The sequence below is a fragment of the Pseudorasbora parva genome, chromosome 4 (assembly GCF_024679245.1).
Source record: "Pseudorasbora parva isolate DD20220531a chromosome 4, ASM2467924v1, whole genome shotgun sequence".
NCBI classification, from domain to species: Eukaryota; Metazoa; Chordata; class Actinopteri; order Cypriniformes; family Gobionidae; genus Pseudorasbora; species Pseudorasbora parva.
The window spans coordinates 4,639,203-4,660,368 of NC_090175.1; the positions used below are offsets into that span (position 1 = coordinate 4,639,203).

The following is a 21,166-nucleotide window of genomic DNA, read 5'->3' on the forward strand; positions in this document are numbered from 1 at the left end:
GTTTATTGTGGGAAAAAAACAATTGTTACATTGCTAATTTTTAACTGTTTGTTTAGGATCTCTCACTTGTACACCACCTTTAATAGAAAATCATTTTTCAATATCATCATCTAAGCATCTATTTATTCTTTTAACAAAGCATTCTTGTAGTTAAAACTTTTACATAATATATTACAAAAGAATGATATTCTTTAAAAAAAAAACTAATCTGCTAGACTAGTTTACCATAACATTAGCAATTTCGGCACAACATACCTGAAACTTAATCTTTAAATCTGTAATATGGTTAATAGCATGGGAAACCGTTTCCATTTGCTGAGGAGTAAGGTTAATTTGAGGCTGTACAACAGTTACAGCTGGGATTTCTTCATTTTCAGCTGTGGGCAAAGACTCAATGCCATGTTGAGCCAGGAGTTCATTAAAATGTTCTGGCCTGTACAGATCGTCTCCAAACACATTGTTGATGGCTGTGCTGTCAGTTCCTATCCTTGACAGCATTCCTTCTGTCCATATCTGTGTTGGTGTTTTATTGTTTTCTGTTCGCAAAGCATGGTGATTCCATGCCTCTTTAAAGTGCTGTAGTCTATCTTGGATCTGTGGAAGAAAAACTATGCTGAGCGAAATTTTATGAAGGTCATTGCTAGGATCAAGCAGTTCAGAATCTTCAAGACTGTAGAACATTTGGTAGAAGGACTGTAGCACATGTAAAAATACATCCCTCCACAAACGTTCTATCCTTTGGTTGTGGACTGATTCCCCAGTAATGTGACTCCGGCGCTGAAGTCCTTGTACAAGGTTCATAAACAAGGCCACTTGTAAGTTCTCACCACCATGATCTGACCTTACCCTAGAGGGCAGACCGTAAAGGCATGTTGCTTGAATAAACTGAGACAGCACAGTACTGGCACAGTTGTCAGTGTTGCAATTTAGGTATGTGATTAGTCGTGAATGTCCATCGATTGCACCATGAATCACAAAGCCCCATCTAAAAGTAAAAATACAAATACAAATGTAAGTTAAATATTATAGATACAACAGTTTGAAGAACAAAGAGGTCCCACTTTTTCACAGTTCTCAGGTTTCTGTTATATAGGATGTCACAAAAGACACTTTAAATTTAATTGTGAACAAATCAACCTTTACACAAATTATCAAGAACTGTTTCAACAAATCTTTTATTTTAACATAAATAAATGATGAAAAAAGCAGGGTCTAATGATCAAGAAATGAGGAAGTGTAGGGCAACAGTGTAGATTTGTTCATTTTGTGTTGACCGTGCATGCACAACATCCCATATGTTCTGTACAGGGAACAGAATTAATTAGTTCATCAAGTCCCAGCCCCATAGACAAGGCTATGCAGTCTGTACCGGAAACAGAAATGATTTGTTCTCTTGGGTCTTCGGTTCGAGTCTCGTTCTTTTGTCACGTGACGTGACAGCCATGTTGGACACAGAAATAGTTAATTCACAACCTTCCTCACAAACAAGTGCGTAGTTATTATTTTTTTGTGTTTTGTTTTTTTAGTTCAGTTTATTTATTTATTTATTTTGCTAGTAGGCCTACAATAATTGATTTTCCTATGAATCCTGGACACACTGGGTTGGTCAGAATGGATAGGGCCCGTATGATGATTTTATAATAATAAATATATTAAAACATGCAGTCAATAATACGACTGTAATGATGTATAGGTTGTGACTTGTGAGAGACTGAACCAATGCGTTCATGTGACAAAAGAACGAGACTCAGAGTCAGACCCGAAGAATGACTTGAACGAGAAGACTTGAGAGATGAACTAATCTCTTCTGTTTCCAGATGCATGTATTACATATGAGGGGCCCAGATCAGACATGATGACAAAATTAACGGCTCGAACCAGAAGTCACAAGAGGTGTACTAATCTTTCTAGGGATCAGACGTGATTAAATGTGAAGTGACTAAAGAAAGAATGATTTGGATCGGGAGGTGAGGCAAGCTAAGCAATATATTAATCATTTTTATTCTCAAAGTTTGGTCATGACTGCATTAGCTTATAGTTAGGGCTGGGTGATAAAACGATAACAATAATTATCACGATATAAACGATAAAATGATAACAAGAGTTTGATAAATTCTCGATACAATGCTCACGCGCTATGCTTATTTCTGTGCATGCGTATTGCAGATCGGGCTTCTGGGTGCTGCACGTGCTGTTTATAGTCACGGTGACTGACAGGCTTGGAGGAGCGGAGTGAAGTGGAGCGAGAAAAATGAGAGAGTGAAGAGAACCACAGTTAACTGACTGTTTTCTACATCTTTTACTCATATGCCTTTAAACTTTAAAGAAATTAAGATTTTACATTCATCGTGATATTTATCGATATCGACTCATTATGGAAAATTATACTGTGATAATTTTTTTGGGGCCATATCGCCCAGCCCTAGCTTATAGTTTTTATTTATTTATTCCATAAGTACTAAATGTGTTGAAAAATGTAACATGTAATATTTTAATTATATTCTGCTTAAATGAACGTAATGACTTGGAAAAAAGATTTGTTCATTTTGTTGAACGAGAGTCAAAGAGCAGAGTCAGTAAAATGATCCGAACTTCCCACTTCTATTTTACAAACGTTTTTGGATCTAAAATGTCTTAATGATAACATTTAGTCGTTTTAGGCCAGGACGATATGATGAACTGTTATAATGTTATCGTAGTATTCTGATTTACAATTGCTGCTTAGTTTGTGGTAATTGCATGTGTCTAAACATTTTTGGCTGTAGATTCTATAAATCAGAATTGGATAATGCAAGTCTACACTAGGCTATAATTTAGTATTGCAGAAATGCACTGTCACACCATTTTCATGCTGCATTAGCAGGACAAAACCTACAATAAACTAACCTTATGAGGCGCATGTTGCCATCAATGTGCCAAAGACTATTAGGACAGGGCACATGATAAACTCTTCTAGCCACTGTGCTACTCCATCTCCTTGCAGCAGCCGCTGGATTGATACGGACCAACATCTCACGAACCCTATGCCGGGAAACCCTCAATCCTTCTGCAACCAGTAAGGCTCGCATCATCTAAAATGGTTGCATTAAATTGAAAAAATAAATAAATAATTATAATTTGTTTATGAACTGATAAAACAGACCTTAAATTGAAATCAAACGAGGCTTACCTCACTTCCAGTATTTGGATACTGGCATTGGAGTCGTCTCACTACATTTTCAAGTTCTTCATCATCCACTCGTGACATTCTACTCCTGATTGATACACCAAGCAGCTTGGACCTCTTGTACAAAAATGAGGATGAGCACCCTAACATTTTTGCCATTCGCTTGACTGTGTGACCTTGCTTCATTAAAAATTCAATTTGGTCACGTGTTATTTGAATGGCTGGTCTACCTCGGCTACCTGCAATTGAAAGAAACATATATTTGTTTTACTGAGATGCAGCTCCTAATGGCAAGCAGTATAATATTAGAAAAATGGTGACAAATAAAAATGGAAAGAAATAAAAGAATGGAACAGTAATGGTCTAAAAACAGGGTGATGGCAGATTTAAATTACCTTTTCAATGCTGTTTTCTTTAGTACAAATTTTTAAGAAATACAATTTCTTTATGACTCATGGAACTTGACCAGACAAATGAAAATTAAACTGACCTGTTGGGAGTGTCTGTTTCTGTTATTTTTTAAACATAAATAAGGTACACTGATGTGTGATGATCTGAATGTCACAGGCTACAAATACATTTTTTTGGACTGCCTGGCCTGTGTGGAACCTTATCAGTAACATTAGCGTTTTCAGTAACATTCCATTCAAATAATTTATTTAATCCTTATTTTCTTCTAAAATGTTTAAATTATGTAGGCATACAGTTTATTGTTGTCATTTTTTTAATTAACGTTATAGGTATTGTGTACAAAAGGTATATAGATTTGAATGTGTATTATAACTGTATTCATTTTTGAATATTATAGCATGTACACTTTAAAGACAACTTTTAATGCGGGGAAAGTTACAGTTGTACCCAAGCCTGCAGTCTCCCTCTCATTTACTGAAGCTTTCGCGCCTCGATCGCCCCCCGGTGACCGGTCCCAGTATAGCCGCTCCTCTGTGTTTTCTAATGGACGCGAGGCAAACTAAATAATAAAATTACACTTTAAAAATGTTTCCCCAAAGTTAGTTTATGTCACTGAAGGCAGTTATCATCACGATGATTTCATTTCAGGTGTTCGTTTTAAAAATAAGTTTACTTTGAGTTAGTTATTTGATGCTATAAAAACGGGGGGTGTGACGTCATGATTGACAGCTGAGACTGACGGCTTCTCTGAGTGAAGTTGTCACTGAGGCACTAACGGACTTTTTTCGAAATTTTTGGGAGCAGATTAGAGCTTTAGCTTTAATTTCTACATTTCCATAACTGTTTATTTCACACCAACATAATTAATTGTTCTGCATCTGCGAGAGTGTGGGCGGGCTTTCGATATCGTGACTGTACTTCCTGCTCTACTTCTTGCGCTCTACTGCGCAACTCCGGTCCCGAAATCGCTACTGCGCAGACTCGGTCCCAAGATGTCAGCGCCGTGCACCCCTGCCTGAAAGCTTCAAATATGGCAAGCGGAAACGGATGATGTCGAGTCGTCCATATTTTTTTACGGTCTATGGTTGTACCATGGCTAACTTACCGTCATGAGTCATGTTCAAAGCGCAGACAATAAACAAACACATAAACAAGACAAAAAACAAAAAAACGAGCTTTATTCCGAGATGCATCTCGAAATAAAGCTTTTTACTGCAGATACAGGACATAGCTTTAAAACCATAAACTCACCTGAGCTACTTCGAGATACAGAAAAGGCTGTGGTTCCCTCACTCTGCAAATGCGTTGACAGCATTGTTCGAATTTCATTCAGATTTCTGTTTAACTCTTCATATGTCTCAGGAGGTAGCGAATATGAAATTCTCTGTGCATTTCTTAAACAATCATCTATCGCACGCAGTTCGCGCTCACTTTGATTTCCCTGACTTTGAGCTCTTTCAATTTGTTGACACTTTCGTGCTATTTTGTCGAGAACAGCTGCCGCCATGGTTTAATAATTCTTCATATATTTTCTCTCTTAAAACAAAAGCAGACTAAAGTTGTTAGCACTGTCTATGGTTGTTAGCTAGGGAGGCGGGGAGTGGGTGATGCTGAGGAAACGTGTTTCACGTCACGCAACAGCAGATTTGACTAGGAGCAGGTACAATTCAGATATCTTAAAATAGAGTTGTGACTAGTCGAAATTGAATTAGAGATATCTCTAATTATCTTTGCGTATGTGTGACGCGTCTATTGAAGATATCTCTAACCTCATTACAGATATCTTTAATAGAGTTGTGACTAGTCAAAATGTATTTAGAGATATCTCGAATCAGATTTCTTACTAGTGCAATTATAATTGCAGATATCTCTAATTGTTATTTTGACTAGTCGAATTATAATTATCACTAGTCAAAATACAATTGTTACTATCTTTAAATATATTTATAGATAGTCAGACAAAGGTTTAAATGTTAAAATGGCTTGCGATACACGTCCGTATTTCCCCGGGCCGCGAAGAAGGATAGACCGAGGATCCTTCACGGCCTAGCGCATGTCCCATTGGGAGGGACATCCCTCGTCGCGCCGCGGTGACGCAAGCGCACTTCGTAGGGCGCAGCCAAAGGGAAGGGAGGGTGTTGGTGGCGGTAATGCACACTAAAAAGTTGTTTGCCAAACGCCAAATATTAAAAATAATATTAATAAAAAGAAAAGGGGAAAACAATGATGCACAGAATTGGGGCGGAATACAGTGTAAGTTTGACTCTCAGCGCGTGATACGAGAAACAAGCGTATTATTTTACTCTCCGCCGATAGATGAGAGCAGTATTATTGGGTGTTTGAGTTTCAGAAAGTGGTGTGAGGAACTGCTGAGAGTTTCAGACTGATCTTCTGAACTGAACTGATGAAGAAATGAAGTTCTTGCTGACAGTTTGTGTGTTTCTGCTGACGGGTAAGAGCTCAAGATCTCCACTTAACCTGTTTATTATCTAATATTATGACTTAAGTTAGCTCTCTCTCTCTCTCTCTCTCTCTCTCTCTCTCTCTCTCTCTCTCTCTCTCTCTCTCTCTCTCTCTCTCTGTGTAGTGAGCAGTTCACTGTCTGACAACGTTACAGTGACAGGAACGGAGGGACGAGGAGTGGACATTACATGCCCTTATCCAGAAAAAGAGAAATACTCGTACAAATATTTTTACAAAGGATCTTACAGCGAACGTACCGTTAAACTAGAATCTGATGGAATGGATACCTTTGCCATGAATGGCAGATTCTTTCTGAAGGATAATCGTAAGAGTTCATTTACCGTGACCATCAGTCACCTGAGGATGGAAGATGCTGGACCGTACGGCTGTAAAGCTGGACATCAATATAACAACTACAGACACATCCAGCTGAATGTGATTAAAGGTGCCTGATATTCAATACTGAACAACAATCTGCTCATGTTTTTTTTTTTTTTTTTTTTATTATTAATATATTTGCTTCATTTGAACGGTGTTTCTCAGCTCCAGAGACAACAACATCTGTCCAGATATCAACATCCACCATTCATCCGTTCACAACCACCAGCTCTGACACCAGCAGAGGTACCTACACACACACACACACACACAGACCACAGAACCAGCATTAACTTCTTGAGCACTTTGAGCTCCAGTAGCTTGTCGGTTTGGTCTGACCACACGGGCCAGCCTTCGCTCCTCACGTGCATCAATGAGCCTTGGCCGCCCATGACCCTGTGGCCGGTCTACTCAAAAACACAGACAGGCTTAGTGATTTGCAAAAAACCAAATCTGTACGCACTCTTATATTGCCATAAGCAGAGGGAAAACTATAAACAATCTCTCACAACCTTGCACCCTGAACACTAAATTGCTTTCGTTCCTCATATGGGCTCATCTGCTATATAGAGCAGTGTTTACTGAGTTTGGTCTTTTAAAATCACTAATTAAGCCACAATAAGCATTGTCTTTATAATGGTTTATTAGAAAACACTTAACATGTAATTAAACGCTTTGCTTCTGTATCATTTGTGTTTTTTTACTATGCATTATATTGAGCAAAGATAAGTGTTTTAGATTTATCTTAATAAGACAACGTTATGAGTGTCTATTGTTATTATATTTACTATATATTATTAAATTACATTCACACGTCACTGGTGTTTCCCTCTGTCAGTGACTCCTAGAACAGAAACTGAAACGAGAACAACAACAGGAAAAACTACAGTTAAACTCTCAGCCAAGTACACAAACTACACTACCCATAATGCAACGGCCCCATCTTTGATCACATGATCACTCTTTGAAAGGAAACTGCTTTAATCATTTGTTTAACACATTTCACCTACTGCATAAACCTAAAATGATGCACACGTCAGCTTTCGTGTGGTTAACTTGATTTGAAATCAACCGTAAAGAGAAGCGTTTCCTTGAGTTGAGGTTTACCATTGCAGTTTCACTTCAGTTACACAATATAACATCAATATATTTACAATATTACAATGGACCCTTTTCACAGAGCTTGATGACGCATTTTAACGGTCATCAATATTATAAATCTTGCAACTTTTTTTGTATTTTCATTTTTTTGTTTTATTTTATGTAATAAAATTAAAACTAATAGTTTTTATTATATTACTTTTGCATCAAATTGCAATAAACAACTTACCGCTGCTGTGAGGGAGTTTTTAATACAGGTCTATGGGAGCGATGGAAAGAATAGCATTTCTCTCTCTTCACTGCCGTTATCAATCTCACTGTATTTTTTCTCCTTTGAACGTTGTAAAATCACTGTTGTTGCGTTTTTCTTTTGCCATTTCAGAAAATGGGGACACAAATTTATTTAATGTGTTCTATCATGCACCGCTATAAAAGTTAACCCAACTATGACGGCTTCCGCTCTGAGAAACCCGGAAATGTGAAAAGGGTCTATATGTTTAATAGACAATAATCAAAATGTTGTGTACAGACCTGGCTTCTGTTGCTGATATTGAATTAAAGGGTTAATTCACCCAAAATGTCATTATCTCCTCCCCCTAATGCCGATCCAAACCTGTAAGACTCTTCAGACTCAGTTTAAGATATTTTATATTTAGTCTGAGAGCGTATGCAAGTGTATGCACACTATACTGTCCATGTCCAGAAAGGGAATTGTGGCAAGCAGCGGGGTGAGGGACCGCGAGAGCAGGCCGGTGACGAGTGGTAATGAGTACCAGCTGCGTGACACACCGATCTCGTCTCGCGGCCAAGGGACGGGAGCATAAAAGGAGGAGCGAAGGCAGCGGAAGACGAGAGAGGACCAGGCCTGGATTTTATGTTGAGTTTTGTTTACGTTTTATTATGTGTGTGTGGGCAGTCGTCCGTGACGGGCTGCCCGCGGTTTACTTTCTTTTTGTTTATTTAATAAAAGTTGTTAAACGTTCGCCGGTTCCCGCCTCCTTCCTTCCATCCAAGAACCTCGTTACAGGAATAAAAACATCATCAAAGTAGTCCATATGAGACATCAGTGGGTTAATTAGAGTCTCTTGAAGCACAAAAACTACGACTTTATTCAGCATTGTCTTCTCTTCTGGGTTTGTTTTCAATCCTCAAATAAAGATTTGAACGGTTATGAATCAGCGTATTGATTCATGATTCATATCGCGTGTCAAACTGCTGAAATCACGTGACATTGGCGATCTGAATCATGAATCAATACGCTGATTCATAACCGTTCGAATCTTTATTTGAGGATTGAAAACAAACCCAGAAGAGAAGACAGTGCTGAATAAAGTCGTAGTTTTTGTGCTTCAAGAGACTCTAATTAACCCACAGATGTCTCATATGGACTACTGTGATGATGTTTTTTATTCTCTTTCTGGACATGGACAGTATAGTGTGCATACACTTGCATACGCTCTCAGACTAAATATAAAATATCTTAAACTGTGTGTGAAGTTGAATGAAGGTCTTACGGGTGTGGAAGGACATTAGCGCGAGTCATTAATGATATAAATTTCAGTTTTGGGTGAACTAACCCTTTAAGTTAAATTGATATCATGTGTTTAGCGGTGCGTAGAGACCTGGCGTCTGTTGCTGTCGGTCTGGGTTCGGCTCTGCTGGTTCTGGCTCTGTGTTGTGGAACAATCCTCATCCGGAAAAAGAGGAAGAGGAAAAGTGGGACAGGTAAGAGTTTGTTTGTGTCTTTAAAGTCCTGTTTTTAGTGTTTGAATTGATTTGACGTAGTCTTTTCTCTCCATTCAGCTAATAATGTGCAGCACAATACGGAGGAGGTGTGTGTTGAAATCTTTACCTGTCAGAAATACATTTAAAATTATGGTTTATTGATTAACAAGTGTAAATTATTGATGCATGTGTTGTTTTACAGACTGACCACATGTTTGAGATTCCAAACACAGATTTCACCGCAGCAACATCTACATCCAATCAGACGCCATCATATCTCAACAACGATTATACCGTTTACGCCACAGCAACCAATCAGCAGCCTGATTCAAACCTCAGTCACACCTATTTGACCAATCAGGTGACAGATACAGACTATTATGCCAATATTAAGCCGCCTGAAGCAACACAGGACAGCGGGACAGAACTGATCAACACAACAGCAACACATCCTCAAAACATCACAACAGACGATGATCCGCTTAACGCTCCGCGATTCGTGATAAATTGAGAATCACAATTTTTTTGTGTAAAATGATTGCGATTTGAAAAAAAACAAAAAAAACATCAAACAACTAAACAAAATAACAGGCAAACTAGAGGTTCTGACACAATGAGCATTGCTTTAGTCTATTTATAAGATAAGAGTCAACGTCTCATTCATCACGACCTGTTTCATTATTGGATGAATCAGCATTTGTGTGTAAATCTTTGAAATTATTCAATGACAAACACTTATTTTTAAATACTTGCGATGTGAAACAGGCATTAAAAGGCACATCGTGTGGGAGTTTGAATCGAGATTGCGATCTTTTAGTGATTAATCCTGCAGCTCTAGGTCCGATTTATTCAGTGATCAACCATAAATGAAAAAAAGACTGTAAACAGGGTAACTTGGTTAACGCAAAATTCAAGGACCTTTCAAGGACTTTCCAGGTCCAGTACCCTCAAACTCAAGGATTTAATGTGGGGAAATATTTCAAGTGAGAGCAAGGTTACATGTGTTACCTTGTAAGATGCATTGTTACTAGGGCTGGGTTAAAAAATATATAAGCCCCGTTTCCACCAAAATTACCCGGAACAATTTGTACCAGGAACTTTTTTACAGGAACTTTTCTCCCCCCAGACCTGCAGCTGTCTGCGTTTCGACCGCGATAAAGTTCCGAGAAGATTAGGCAAATTAGTCCGGTGATGTAGGACTGCACGCGACTGTTCCTCCAGCCAGTGACGGACAGGCTGTCACTTTTTTGATATGCATTCGAAGATGACGTGAAATATCCGTAATCGAACTATAAATAAACTATCCGGTTTTTAAAGTGCCATGTAGCGCAATTTTTTTTTTTACTGTCGGTGCGTTTACATGGAGCACTGCAATCAGTTTAAAAGTCCAATCTGAAGGAAAATGCTCCATATAAACACCTGATCAATCGTAATAAAAATGCCCAAACTGAATGAAATTGTAATCGTTTTGAGATGGGTGGAAAAATCTTTTCATGAATCGATCAAACGAAACATTCCACCATGTAAATGACCTGACCGGATTACTTTTGAGTGTGCGTCCTTATGTGACAACAGCGCACGCCTTCACCACTGAAGAGCACACGTCGCGCTCATGCACCAAGCATGTTGACAAGAGAGGAAAATACATTTTTCTGAGGGATAATCTTTTTATTTCATAAGAAGTTATGAAGATAATGTTGGCATAATGACACTGGCCCTCATTTATCAAAAGTGCGTACACCAAATTTCCAGCGTACACCTTGCGTACACCCAAACCCACGGTGGCTTTGAGATTTATCAATATGGACGTTGGCGTACGGCACGCTCAAATCCTACGCCAGCTCAGGAGGTGGTGTACGCACGTTTGAGTTAGTGGGAAAATGCGCAGAAAAACAATTCCTAACACCACAAAACGCACTGACAAGATATGCTATATGACCCACTGTTAAAAACCACAAAAACAACATTCATAGTTTATTTTTGTGCAACATGAACGTCAATGTTTAATTTGTGTGACTTTACCAAAGCGTTTGATTTGTAGGCATATGTATTCCTCCAGTCACGAGCCTGTGCGCTTTATCTGACGTTTCAGGCCCGCCTGGCCCGGCAGCTGCGCACGGACTGGGACTAAAATAATTCAGACTGACAAAATAATAAAAATGACCTTCTTCTTTTAAATAATAATAAAATCAATAAAAACAACATTCTTCTTCTAAATAACAAGCGTCATTAAGAATAATAATCATAATAATAAGAAGAAGAATCTTACAAATTGTCATGTAATTATTAATGTGAATGAATCTTACTCCACATCACATCATCATCACTATTGTACCCCAATACATGTGCCGTGATACGAAATTAAATGCTAATTTTTTTCAAAACGTGCTGTAAAATAATGCAGTGATGGTAATTTATCATCCAAACAGCTATTTAAACTGCTGGAGTGCGCTTCTCAATCTCCACACTATTAACAGTAGGCCTACTCGTTATTTGTGTCCATATTTTGTTTTTGTGGGTGCCTTTAATTCCACTCTTTAAACTCCCAAATAAAACAATTTCGGGTTTTTTTTCCACTTCCCTGGTGATCTCGATGGGCGCGCGTCTCAATCATCTCAATAGGATCGTCAGTGATCAGGGAGTCAGCCCATTGACTTATGCCCTAATCAGTGCCCTGACTAGTGGACTAGTGAGATGATTGAGCGCGCCCGATCTCCACGTCGGAGAAGTTTCGCTTCTTTGCCGTCTTCTGTTTGTCCATGGCGTAAAATGAGGGTGCGGGGGAGGCGGAGACTTGAATATATAGGGGCGTATTATTCTAATGACGATCGTTTTCAGCCGCCGCATTTATCAAGGGCAGGTATTGCGTACACCTGGATTGCAGAGGTACGCACAGCTTCATAAATCAGACGATGAGAGGAGTGTAAGCATAATCTTACGCCAACATATACACCAGTTTCTACGCAAGATTGATAAATGAGGGCCACTGTCCCTACGCCTATGTAAGCAAACAATCAACTTCTTCAACTGCGCCTGACATTAGAATTAATTTTTTCTGAGATGATTATTACACTTTACAACAAATGAATAGCTTTTATAAAACCGTAAGTCCTGGTGGCCGTTAAGAGTTGCTATGGCATCCGTAAACACATTCCAGCTGCTGGAGATGACGGCGTTGTAGATCATTGAATATATTCGAATGCATTGCTTGATATTTGATATCCGTTCGAATTAGATTTTTTTCAAAAATGACAGCCCGGAAAAAAAAACAAAAACAAAAATTTTTAGAGTATGTAGGAGCTCTTAATTATCATTATTTTAAGGTGTATGACTGCTTTCTATTGGTAACAACTTAAGATGTCTAAAACTGGGAAACATCAACATGTGTAAAACTACTAAAACCAACCAAATCACTTCATTTTGAGATTTCTGTAACTTATCCAGCCATACACGAGACAAATCAGACCTCCAAGAAATGCATGCATACTCATAATGGCATTGCACTAAGCATGATTCAAGCAATTCAAATTTTTGCTTTTACCACAAAAATAAATTAAAAAATCTTGCTAAATGTGTTCTTGCCATAAGTTCATCTGGCAATACATTTTGTCCTAGCATTGACCTTACCTAAAGTTTTCATAGTTGTTGTCAAGAACACATCCAAGATAATAAAAGGGGGCCTAAGGCACTTCTGAATAACTCCATCCCATCCATTTCTACCCTTTGAGCTCGCCCAGTTAAATAAAGCCCTGTTTCCACCAAAATTAGCCAGAACAATTTGTCCTAGGAACTTTTTTCCCCCCGCAGACCATTTCCATTACGGTCTAAAGTACCGTCAAGATTAGTCTGATGACGTAGGACTGTGTGCGTTGACTTTACAGTTCCCACTAGATTTCTTCCTTTGGAAATAATTTAATAAAGCTTGAAGCTCGTCGCCGGCCATCATTCTTATTTTTTAAATTCCCATTGTTGATTCGAATAGCAATCAACTCTTACTGCACGCTCACAACAGACTTTTAAAAATAATGGTTGAAATAAAATGTTGCGTTGAGTCGACCAATCAGAACGTGAAGAACGTGTGAACTCAACCAATCAGCATGTTCAGCACCCAAGTTCCACCCACGAAAGTTTCTGAACTTTGAAAAAGTACCACCGAGCGAGCATGGCCGTTTTGAGGGGAAAATATTTACCTAGAACATCATTTAGACTTTGGTTCCTGTGGTCAAAACAAACAGAGTACCACCCCAAAGTCCCTAGTTCCTGAGGAGAGTCTCTGCTGTGGAAACGTGGCTCAAGAGTTCAACCAGGCTGACCATACTTGAACAACCCATGGCACTTAATTTGTCAAGCAGTATTGAATGATTCACTGTGTCAAAAGCTTTCTGAAGATCCAAGATAAATTATAAATAATATATTAAATATGTTAAATGAAGCATCAGACAAATAATACAACGGTCTGACGCACGTGTGATCTCACATTGTTTACTCGTCACATCGCACTTGTGTTTAGTTGGGAAGCATAGTTTGCGCACCGGAAAGAGAGTGTTATCTGTGATTATTCCTCTTGTATAGTCATACAGTGTGAAATCGCGGCTAGCCTCTCATTTCAACCAGATGATCTGACAGTAGCTGCACGAATCTCAAGCTGTCTGGCGGACATCGGCATGGATGAAAAAACATCACCTGCAGCTCAATCTAGCAAAGACTGAGCTGCTTGTTTTCCCTGCTGATCCCACCATACAACACGATTTTACCATCCAGCTAGGTTCATCTTTGATTACTCCTTCAGGGTCGGTCAGAAATCTTGGAGTAATCTTTGATGACCAGCTGTCCTTCAATAACCACATCTCAAAGACAGCTCGGTCATGCAGGTTTGCGTTGCACAACATCAGAAAAATCAGACCGTTCCTTACAGAGCATGCAATACAGCTTCTTGTCCAAGCCCTGGTGACTATTGCAACGCGCTTCTGGCTGGACTTCCATCTTGTGCAATCAAACCGCTGCAAATGGTCCAGAATGCCGCGGCAAGTCTTGTCTTCAATGAGTCCAAAAAGGACTCATGTCACACCTCTATTCATCTCTCTGCATTGGCTACCACTCGCTGCCCGGATCAAATTCAAAGCTCTGACTCTTGCTCATGGATCTTCCACAAGCTCAGCACCCGCATACTTCGACTCACTCCTACGAGTCTACACCCCCACCAGAAGCCTTCGCTCAGCTAACGGGTGAAGGCTTGTGGTACCATCACAGAGAGGCATGAAATCACTCTCTAGAACTTTTTCTTTCATTGTTCCTGGTTGGTGGAACGATCTTCCGTCCTCCATACGCACGACAGAATCACTCGCTTCATTCAAAAGACAGGTAAAAACTCATCTCTTCCATTAGCATTTAATCTTATCATAAAAACAATATTATAATAAAAAAATAAAAAAACTTTAAACTCTTCTTCCACTATTTTAATTTTCTTCTTCCCTTTCTCTGGTTTATATAAAACTTGTTATATTTCGAGAAAAAAGTCTAAATAAAATCTTGACAATAAACTCATTAAATATTGAGAATAAATTTGTTGGCCCTCATTTATCAATCTTGCGTAGAAACGGGTGTATATGTTGGCGTAAGATTATGCTTACACTCCTCTCACCGCCTGATTTATGAAGCTGTGCGCACCTCTGCAATCCAGGTGTATGCAATACTTGCCCTTGATAAATGCCGCGGCTGAAAACTATCTTCATTAGAATAACACGCCCCTATATATTCAAGTCTCCGCCTCCCCCACGCCCTCATTTCACGCCATAAACACACGGAAGACGGCAAAGAAGCGAAACTTCTCCGATGTGGAGATCGGGCGCGTCTCAATCATCTCACTAGTCCACTAGTCAGGGCACTGATTAGGACATAAGTCAATGGGCTGACTCCCTGATCAGTGCTCTGACTACTGAACTATGATTGAGACGCGCCCATCGAGATCATCACCAGGGAAGTGGAAAAAAACAACAAATTGTTTTATTTGGGAGTTTAAAGAGTGAGAATAAAGGCACCTACAAAAACAAAATATGGACCTAAATTACGAGTACTGTTAATAGTGTGGGGGTTGAGAAGCGCACTCCAGCAGTTTAAAGCTGTTTGGATGAGAAATTACCTCACTGCATTATTATAGGCTACAGCACGTGTTTTGAAACAATTAGCATTTAATTTCGCATCACGGCACATGTATTGGGGTATACAATAGTGATAAAGATGTGATGTGGAGTACCATTCATTCACATTAATAATTGCATGAAAATGTAAGATTTTTCTTCTGATTATTATTATGATTTTTATTATTAATGACGCTTATTGTTATTTATAAGAAGAATGTTGTTTATTATTATTATTTAAAAGAAGAAGAATGTCATTTTTATTATTTTGTCAGTCTGAATTATTCTGTCCCAGTCCGTGCGCAGCTGCCGGGCCTAACCCTGAACCGTCAGGTAACGCGCACAGGCTCGCAACTGGAGGAATACAGGCCTACAAATCAAATGTTTTGGTAAAGTCACACAAATTAAACACTGAAGTCTATGTTCCACAAAAATAAACACTGAAGTTTATAATTACTATGTTGTTGTTGTTGTTTTTTTACAGTGTGTCATTATATAGCATATCTTTGCCAGTGCGTTTTGTGGCGTTAGGAATTGTTTTTCTGCGCCTTTTCGCACTAACTCAAACGTGCGTAAACCTCCTCCTGAGCTGGCGTAGGATTTGAGCGTGCCGTACGCCAACGTCCATATTGATAAATCTCAGTCACCGTGGTCTTGGGTGTACGCTGGAAATTTGTTTTGTTTTGGTGTGAAAATTTGGTGTGTTTTGAGAAAAAAAAACTTATATTTCGAGAAATAAAGTCAAAATCTTGAGAATAACGCATTCAATCAGTGTTCTTTGCATACTGATAGAGGACATGGCAGAGTTGGATGACTTAGTCAAGCTATAGTAGTGCTGAAAGAAAGTCCTCTCTCAGTATGCTATGCAATGAACCCTGATCAAATGCGTTATTCTCAAATTTCTTTATTTAAACTTTTTCTCTAAATATAACGAGTTTTTTCTCGAAACACAACAACTTTATTCTCGATATTTAATGAGTTTGTTCTCGAGATTGTATCTCTACTTTTTTACCTGAAATTTAACAAGTTTAATCTCGCATTATAATGACTGTAATCTTAAGATTCTTTTTTTTTTTTTTACTTGGCCCTAACCCTCTAATATGTCTCTTCATTAGTTATAGATTTTGATTTATTGTAATGTCCTTGAAAAGGACCACCCTTACCCTACCACCTTACCCTTATCACGACAGTATATTTCTGTTAATGCAAAATAATATGGCATCTAACGTTACTCCAAAAAATAAAATAAAAAAAAATACAGAGAAAGAGGACCCACTTTTTATTTGCTTCTGACGCCCATGTAGAGAGCATTTGTACTTTTCAATAACTAGCATACTGATACGTTATCCACATCTATAACGAACTGGACTTTGATATTTAAAGTACATCCATGTAGGTTATTGTAGATTATTGTCAGTGAAGCTATGTTTGTAATACGTAGTAATGCGTAGAAAACTAGCTAGTGATAGCTTAGTGACAGAAATGAAACGTCCAATTCATCCAATATTAGTTGATAATATTTTGTTTGACAACTTATAGGCCGAGATAAGAAGACTACCCTCTATCCTGGGCTTTTTTCCTGGGTATTTTGCTTGTTCTGATTCTGTGTTTAATGGGAAGTAATGGGCGGCACTAGAGCGCGCTCACGCCCCTAACACAATTGTCGCCCTAGGCAACCGCCTAGCTCGCCAAATGCTGGCCCTGACATAAGTAATAATGAAATAAAATATATACCCAACTTGCAATCCAGAATAACACAGATAAAAATGAGTAGCACATTAAGGTCCCTATCTTGCACCAAGCGCAATTGACTTTGTACACCGACGCATGTGTCATTCCTATTTTGCATCCGCGCAAAGCGTGCTTTTCCCTCCACAGAAGCACGTCGCTAAACTAGTGAATGAACTTGCGCTCTCTGGGCGGTTCAGCGCAAAAAATGAGGCGTTTTCCGGCGCAAACAATCCCTGGAGCTATTTTGCTGTTCCATTAAACAGTTGCGCCACTGACCAGAAAAAACCTGGTCTAAAGTCAGTGGCGCGTTTCGCGTTGTTCATTATGCTATTTTAAGGGCGCATGCTTGACCATAATGTATAGCGTGCACAACGCGCATACACTTTGCTCATGAAATCTACACAGATGCAACAGTTATTTTTGGAAATCATCAATTGTTACACTAAAAAAATATTAACACATGAGATGACGGAAATCATTGTGGTGTGCCACAAAAAATAGGCATAAATCTAGCTTACAAATTATTCAATTGTAGTAATTAAGGATCAGACCTGTTTGCCCAATAGTGGCAAGACATATATGAATATAAGGATATCTGATAAATTGGTTTGTCTGTCAAGAACCAGGAAATCGACTGAAAAACTGTTTAACCGATGCTATTTTGGGTGGGTTTCTCCCATCCCCATACAACACAACTTCTCTGTCTTTCACTGCTCTACAAGAACATCAGTCTCCTCGGCTGTGAACCGCTCCTGGCGTGCGCCTGGTAAATACGCCATAATAATAGCGACCCATAATGGAGCTTGCGCAGCTGCTTTTAAAGGGAATGTTGGATGCCGCTCTGATTGGTTTATTCACGTGACGCCCAAACCACACCTATGAATAATGAAGCTACTTCAGACCAACCCATTTTAGATTTGCGCCGGGCGCAAGAGCCATTTATCCCACCGGGAAAATAGCAACAGCGCTGAGACCCGCCCACAAAGTTACTTGCGCTTTGCGCTTCGACACTTGCGTTCCAGATTGTTAAAATAGGGCCCTATGATTCAGCTTCAGAAATGAATGCATATATTTATATAATACATTTTTGTGTACATCTGCTGTAAACATAACATCATTAAATGTAAAGCAGCCACACTAATGATACTTTTAAAAATTATCAAGTAATGAAGATGAATCTGATCTTTCTGAACTCTATGGTGAGTAGAGAAGACAAAACACGCTCGGTTATGATGAAAACTATGAGGATGATGAATATGATTTCTCTGTGGTTCTTAATTATGAATATAGTATACAATATATAATATTGTATTGCTATATTATATTAATGGGCTCATGTTGTTGTGGTGTCGATGGAGGGCTCGAGTCTCGTATGGCACTCTAGTTTATGAAACACAGCTGTAAAATACAGTGGTTTCTGTGTCTCTGTCCTCTGGGTTACAGTGACGTCCAGTGTCTGTGATCTATAATCACAGGAAACAAGAGTTAGTTAACAGACTAAAGAACTCAGAGAGAATATATTTACAGTTGAACACGTGAATATAATCATTCACACAGCGGATAGAGATTCAACGTCACCATAATCACCAGTTTGTGCCGACTCACCTGTTCATAAATCACTGGATTAAACTCTACAATGGTGGACGACAGCAGACCTGAGCAACAGATCAACATTAGTCTTTCTTAGATACTCACTTCTTCAGTTATCTTTAGTTCATGAGTAAAACATTCGCATGCATGTCATATTAAAAACACAAGCAAAAATATCACCTTCAGTCTTCTTTTTCTTCCGCACGGCCACTATAACCAATGGAACTGCTATCAGGAGTAAAACCAAAGCCTCCGCAGTGACGATAATCACAGATGAACCTGAGAAACACAAGAGCCAAACAGAAAGAATCTGAATAAAAACTGGTGACTAACTCAAAGAGCGTGAAATAAGGCCGATGTGAGGCTAATTGAAAGTCATGTTCCCATGACAAACGTCTGTCAGACCTTTGACTTCGTGGTCTGCTGGGGAGAGAGACGGACGGTGAGATGTGGAGAGATGTTTACCTGTGTCAGGTGAGGAAATAACCAGACGTAAGTCATATTAAAGGCTGAAGAGATGTTGTCAGATTGTAAGAGACAGATGTGACCTGTCGAGGAGATCTGATGGTCTGTGACGCTGCTGGATGGATTCATTTCTGATTCACTTGCGACTGAAAATGGGTTGATTGTTGAAACCTCAGTGGTCTTTTTATCTGAAGGTTGAAAGGAAAGAGCCATTCATTACATTTATATATTATTAACACACTCATCTAAAAACTGCATATAACCATAAATTAAGCAGAACACTGACCATTATATAATGATATGAAGCTGCTGACCTGTATCATGTACATTTCTACTATAGATACATGTCTATGTCACATGCATTATTCACTCAGTTTAACTTTCATTACAGTATCAATTACAAATACATAGAATCGACTTGCAAGTAATAGACAAAGCAACACAACATAACTAAGTATTTAGGAAAAAAAACAACACTTGCACTCTTTTGGAGTGTGTTGAGCCATCAAAATCAAAATGTGTTTATATTCACAAACTACAATTAAGTTGTTCAATGAAAACATTGGAAATATTTTTCCAGTTAAAAAGTTCTGCTATTAACAAAATTAATCACTTACCCAGTTTAACCTGCAAATAAATCTCTGAATAGACATCAGTTATAGCCCTATCAGTAGTTAAAGTCCTCTCCACAGCACACCAGTATTGGCCTTCATCCTCTGTTCTCAGATCAGTGATGGTGACGGTGAAAACTCTGGCCGTCGTGTCGTCAGTCAGAGAGAATCTCTCGTCTTTAGCTGGAGATCCTGATCTAATGATGATGTTTCTAATCCCAAAGATACACTCTCCTTTACAAAAATACTTTGGATTTGCTTCATATCCAGAGTCATATGGGCATCTGATGTCGACTCTCTCTCCTCTGTGTCCTATAACTGTCTCTGGAGCACCAACAAGAACAGGCGAAAACACAAATATCATTATATAGAGCTGTTATGTGTGAGAAAGAGACATAAGCAGGCCAGAATAACTTACAAATATCATCCATATGAGTCTGATAATCATGCAATAACAGATGACATTGGAAATATTTTGCCAGTTAAAAAAGTTATTAACTAAATGAATTGCTTACCTAGTTTAAACTTCAAAGAAATCTCTGAATAGACATCAGGTATAGCCCCATCAGTTAAAGCCCCATCAGTTAAAGTCCTCTCCACAACACACCAGTATCGGCCTTCATCCTCTGTTCTCAGATCAGTGATGGTGACGGTGAAAACTCTGGCCGTCGTGTTGTCAGTCAGAGAGAATCTCTCGTCTTTAGCTGGAGATCCTGATTTAATGATGACTTTATTTGGCAATATACAATCTCCTTTACAAAAATACTTTGGATTTGCTTCATATCCAGAGTCATATGGGCATCTGATGTCGACTCTCTCTCCTCTGTGTCCTATAACTGTCTCTGGAGCACCAACAACAACAGGTGAAACAGCTGAAAACACAAATATCATTATATAGAGCTGTTATGTGTGAGCAAGAGACATAAGCAGGCCAGAATAACTTACAAATATCATCCATATGAGTGATAATCATGCAATAACTGAGGAAAACACGAGAACATGTCAAACTCTGAGTAAAAGAGCTCAGAGTCTCAAACTCACCTGTACAGATGCTGGAAAAGAGCAGCAGGACGTCCCACATGATGAACTTTGACAAGCGTTTCGCTCAAATAAAAGACCAAATTCTGTATGTCAGACGATACACTCGTTCTCTTCCGTACTGAGTGAACAATCTGTCAGCAACTAAAATAACCATTTCCTTCCCCTTTCATCTCTTTAACCACATCCAGCTCTACACGACATCAGTAATGTATGGTTTAAACAGATACAATGTGTTTTATTTTGTGCCGAGAGATTGGGGAAGGGATGATCCACTTTATAAGGGGGTAGGAGTATCTGTGACATCTACACACGAGTTTGGAGTATGTGGAGTTAAAGCTCTAGGAGGA

General features: G+C 38.9%; 4 protein-coding genes across 5 annotated transcripts in view; 1 reads left to right on the forward strand and 3 right to left on the reverse strand.

The window, feature by feature from the left end:
* LOC137072700 (CMRF35-like molecule 5) overlaps nucleotides 1-21,166 on the reverse strand; it is a 140,582-nt gene that overhangs the window by 93,833 nt on the left and 25,583 nt on the right. The window lies entirely within an intron of this gene.
* On the reverse strand, nucleotides 7-3,355 carry LOC137073839 (uncharacterized). Its single transcript, XM_067442544.1, has 3 exons — nucleotides 3,170-3,355; nucleotides 2,887-3,071; nucleotides 7-985 (listed from the first exon to the last, which is right to left on the reverse strand). The coding sequence occupies exons 1-3, from the start codon at nucleotides 3,350-3,352 to the stop codon at nucleotides 217-219; spliced, it is 1,137 nt and encodes a 378-aa protein (XP_067298645.1). The 5' UTR covers nucleotides 3,353-3,355; the 3' UTR covers nucleotides 7-216.
* Nucleotides 5,610-10,816, forward strand: LOC137072703 (CMRF35-like molecule 8). Of its 2 annotated transcripts, none has more exons than XM_067440631.1 (7): nucleotides 5,610-5,830; nucleotides 5,922-6,029; nucleotides 6,165-6,485; nucleotides 6,584-6,664; nucleotides 9,128-9,244; nucleotides 9,323-9,351; nucleotides 9,447-10,816. In XM_067440631.1, exons 2-7 carry the CDS (start codon nucleotides 5,990-5,992, stop codon nucleotides 9,753-9,755), a joined length of 897 nt encoding a protein of 298 aa, XP_067296732.1. In that variant the 5' UTR covers nucleotides 5,610-5,830; nucleotides 5,922-5,989; the 3' UTR covers nucleotides 9,756-10,816. The 2 variants fall into 2 exon arrangements, with proteins under 2 accessions (XP_067296732.1, XP_067296733.1); XM_067440632.1 differs by having other exon boundaries at nucleotides 5,928-6,029.
* On the reverse strand, nucleotides 18,166-20,859 carry LOC137073668 (polymeric immunoglobulin receptor-like). The gene is made up of 8 exons (XM_067442376.1): nucleotides 20,820-20,859; nucleotides 20,294-20,650; nucleotides 19,785-20,102; nucleotides 19,251-19,355; nucleotides 19,108-19,167; nucleotides 18,883-18,981; nucleotides 18,718-18,767; nucleotides 18,166-18,575 (listed from the first exon to the last, which is right to left on the reverse strand). The coding sequence occupies exons 1-8, from the start codon at nucleotides 20,857-20,859 to the stop codon at nucleotides 18,498-18,500; spliced, it is 1,107 nt and encodes a 368-aa protein (XP_067298477.1). The 3' UTR covers nucleotides 18,166-18,497.

Bases quoted from the DNA above. Each gene is read 5' to 3' on its own strand.
- LOC137073839 (XM_067442544.1), bottom strand. From the start codon at position 3,352: ATGAAGCAAGGTCACACAGTCAAGCGAATGGCAAAAATGTTAGGGTGC. The intron at 3,072-3,169 runs GTAAGCCTCGTT...CAACCATTTTAG, and splicing joins ATCCAAATACTGGAAGTGAG to ATGATGCGAGCCTTACTGGT. The intron at 986-2,886 runs GTTAGTTTATTG...TTTTACTTTTAG, and splicing joins GGCAACATGCGCCTCATAAG to ATGGGGCTTTGTGATTCATG.
- LOC137072703 (XM_067440631.1), top strand. From the start codon at position 5,990: ATGAAGTTCTTGCTGACAGTTTGTGTGTTTCTGCTGACGG. The intron at 6,665-9,127 runs GTACCTACACAC...TCATGTGTTTAG, and splicing joins CAGCTCTGACACCAGCAGAG to CGGTGCGTAGAGACCTGGCG. The intron at 9,245-9,322 runs GTAAGAGTTTGT...CTCTCCATTCAG, and splicing joins GAAGAGGAAAAGTGGGACAG to CTAATAATGTGCAGCACAAT.
- LOC137073668 (XM_067442376.1), bottom strand. From the start codon at position 20,859: ATGTGGGACGTCCTGCTGCTCTTTTCCAGCATCTGTACAG. The intron at 20,651-20,819 runs GTGAGTTTGAGA...TTGTGTTTTCAG, and splicing joins CTTTTCCAGCATCTGTACAG to CTGTTTCACCTGTTGTTGTT. The intron at 19,356-19,784 runs GTAAGTGATTAA...TTCAACCTTCAG, and splicing joins TTATTTGCAGGTTAAACTGG to ATAAAAAGACCACTGAGGTT.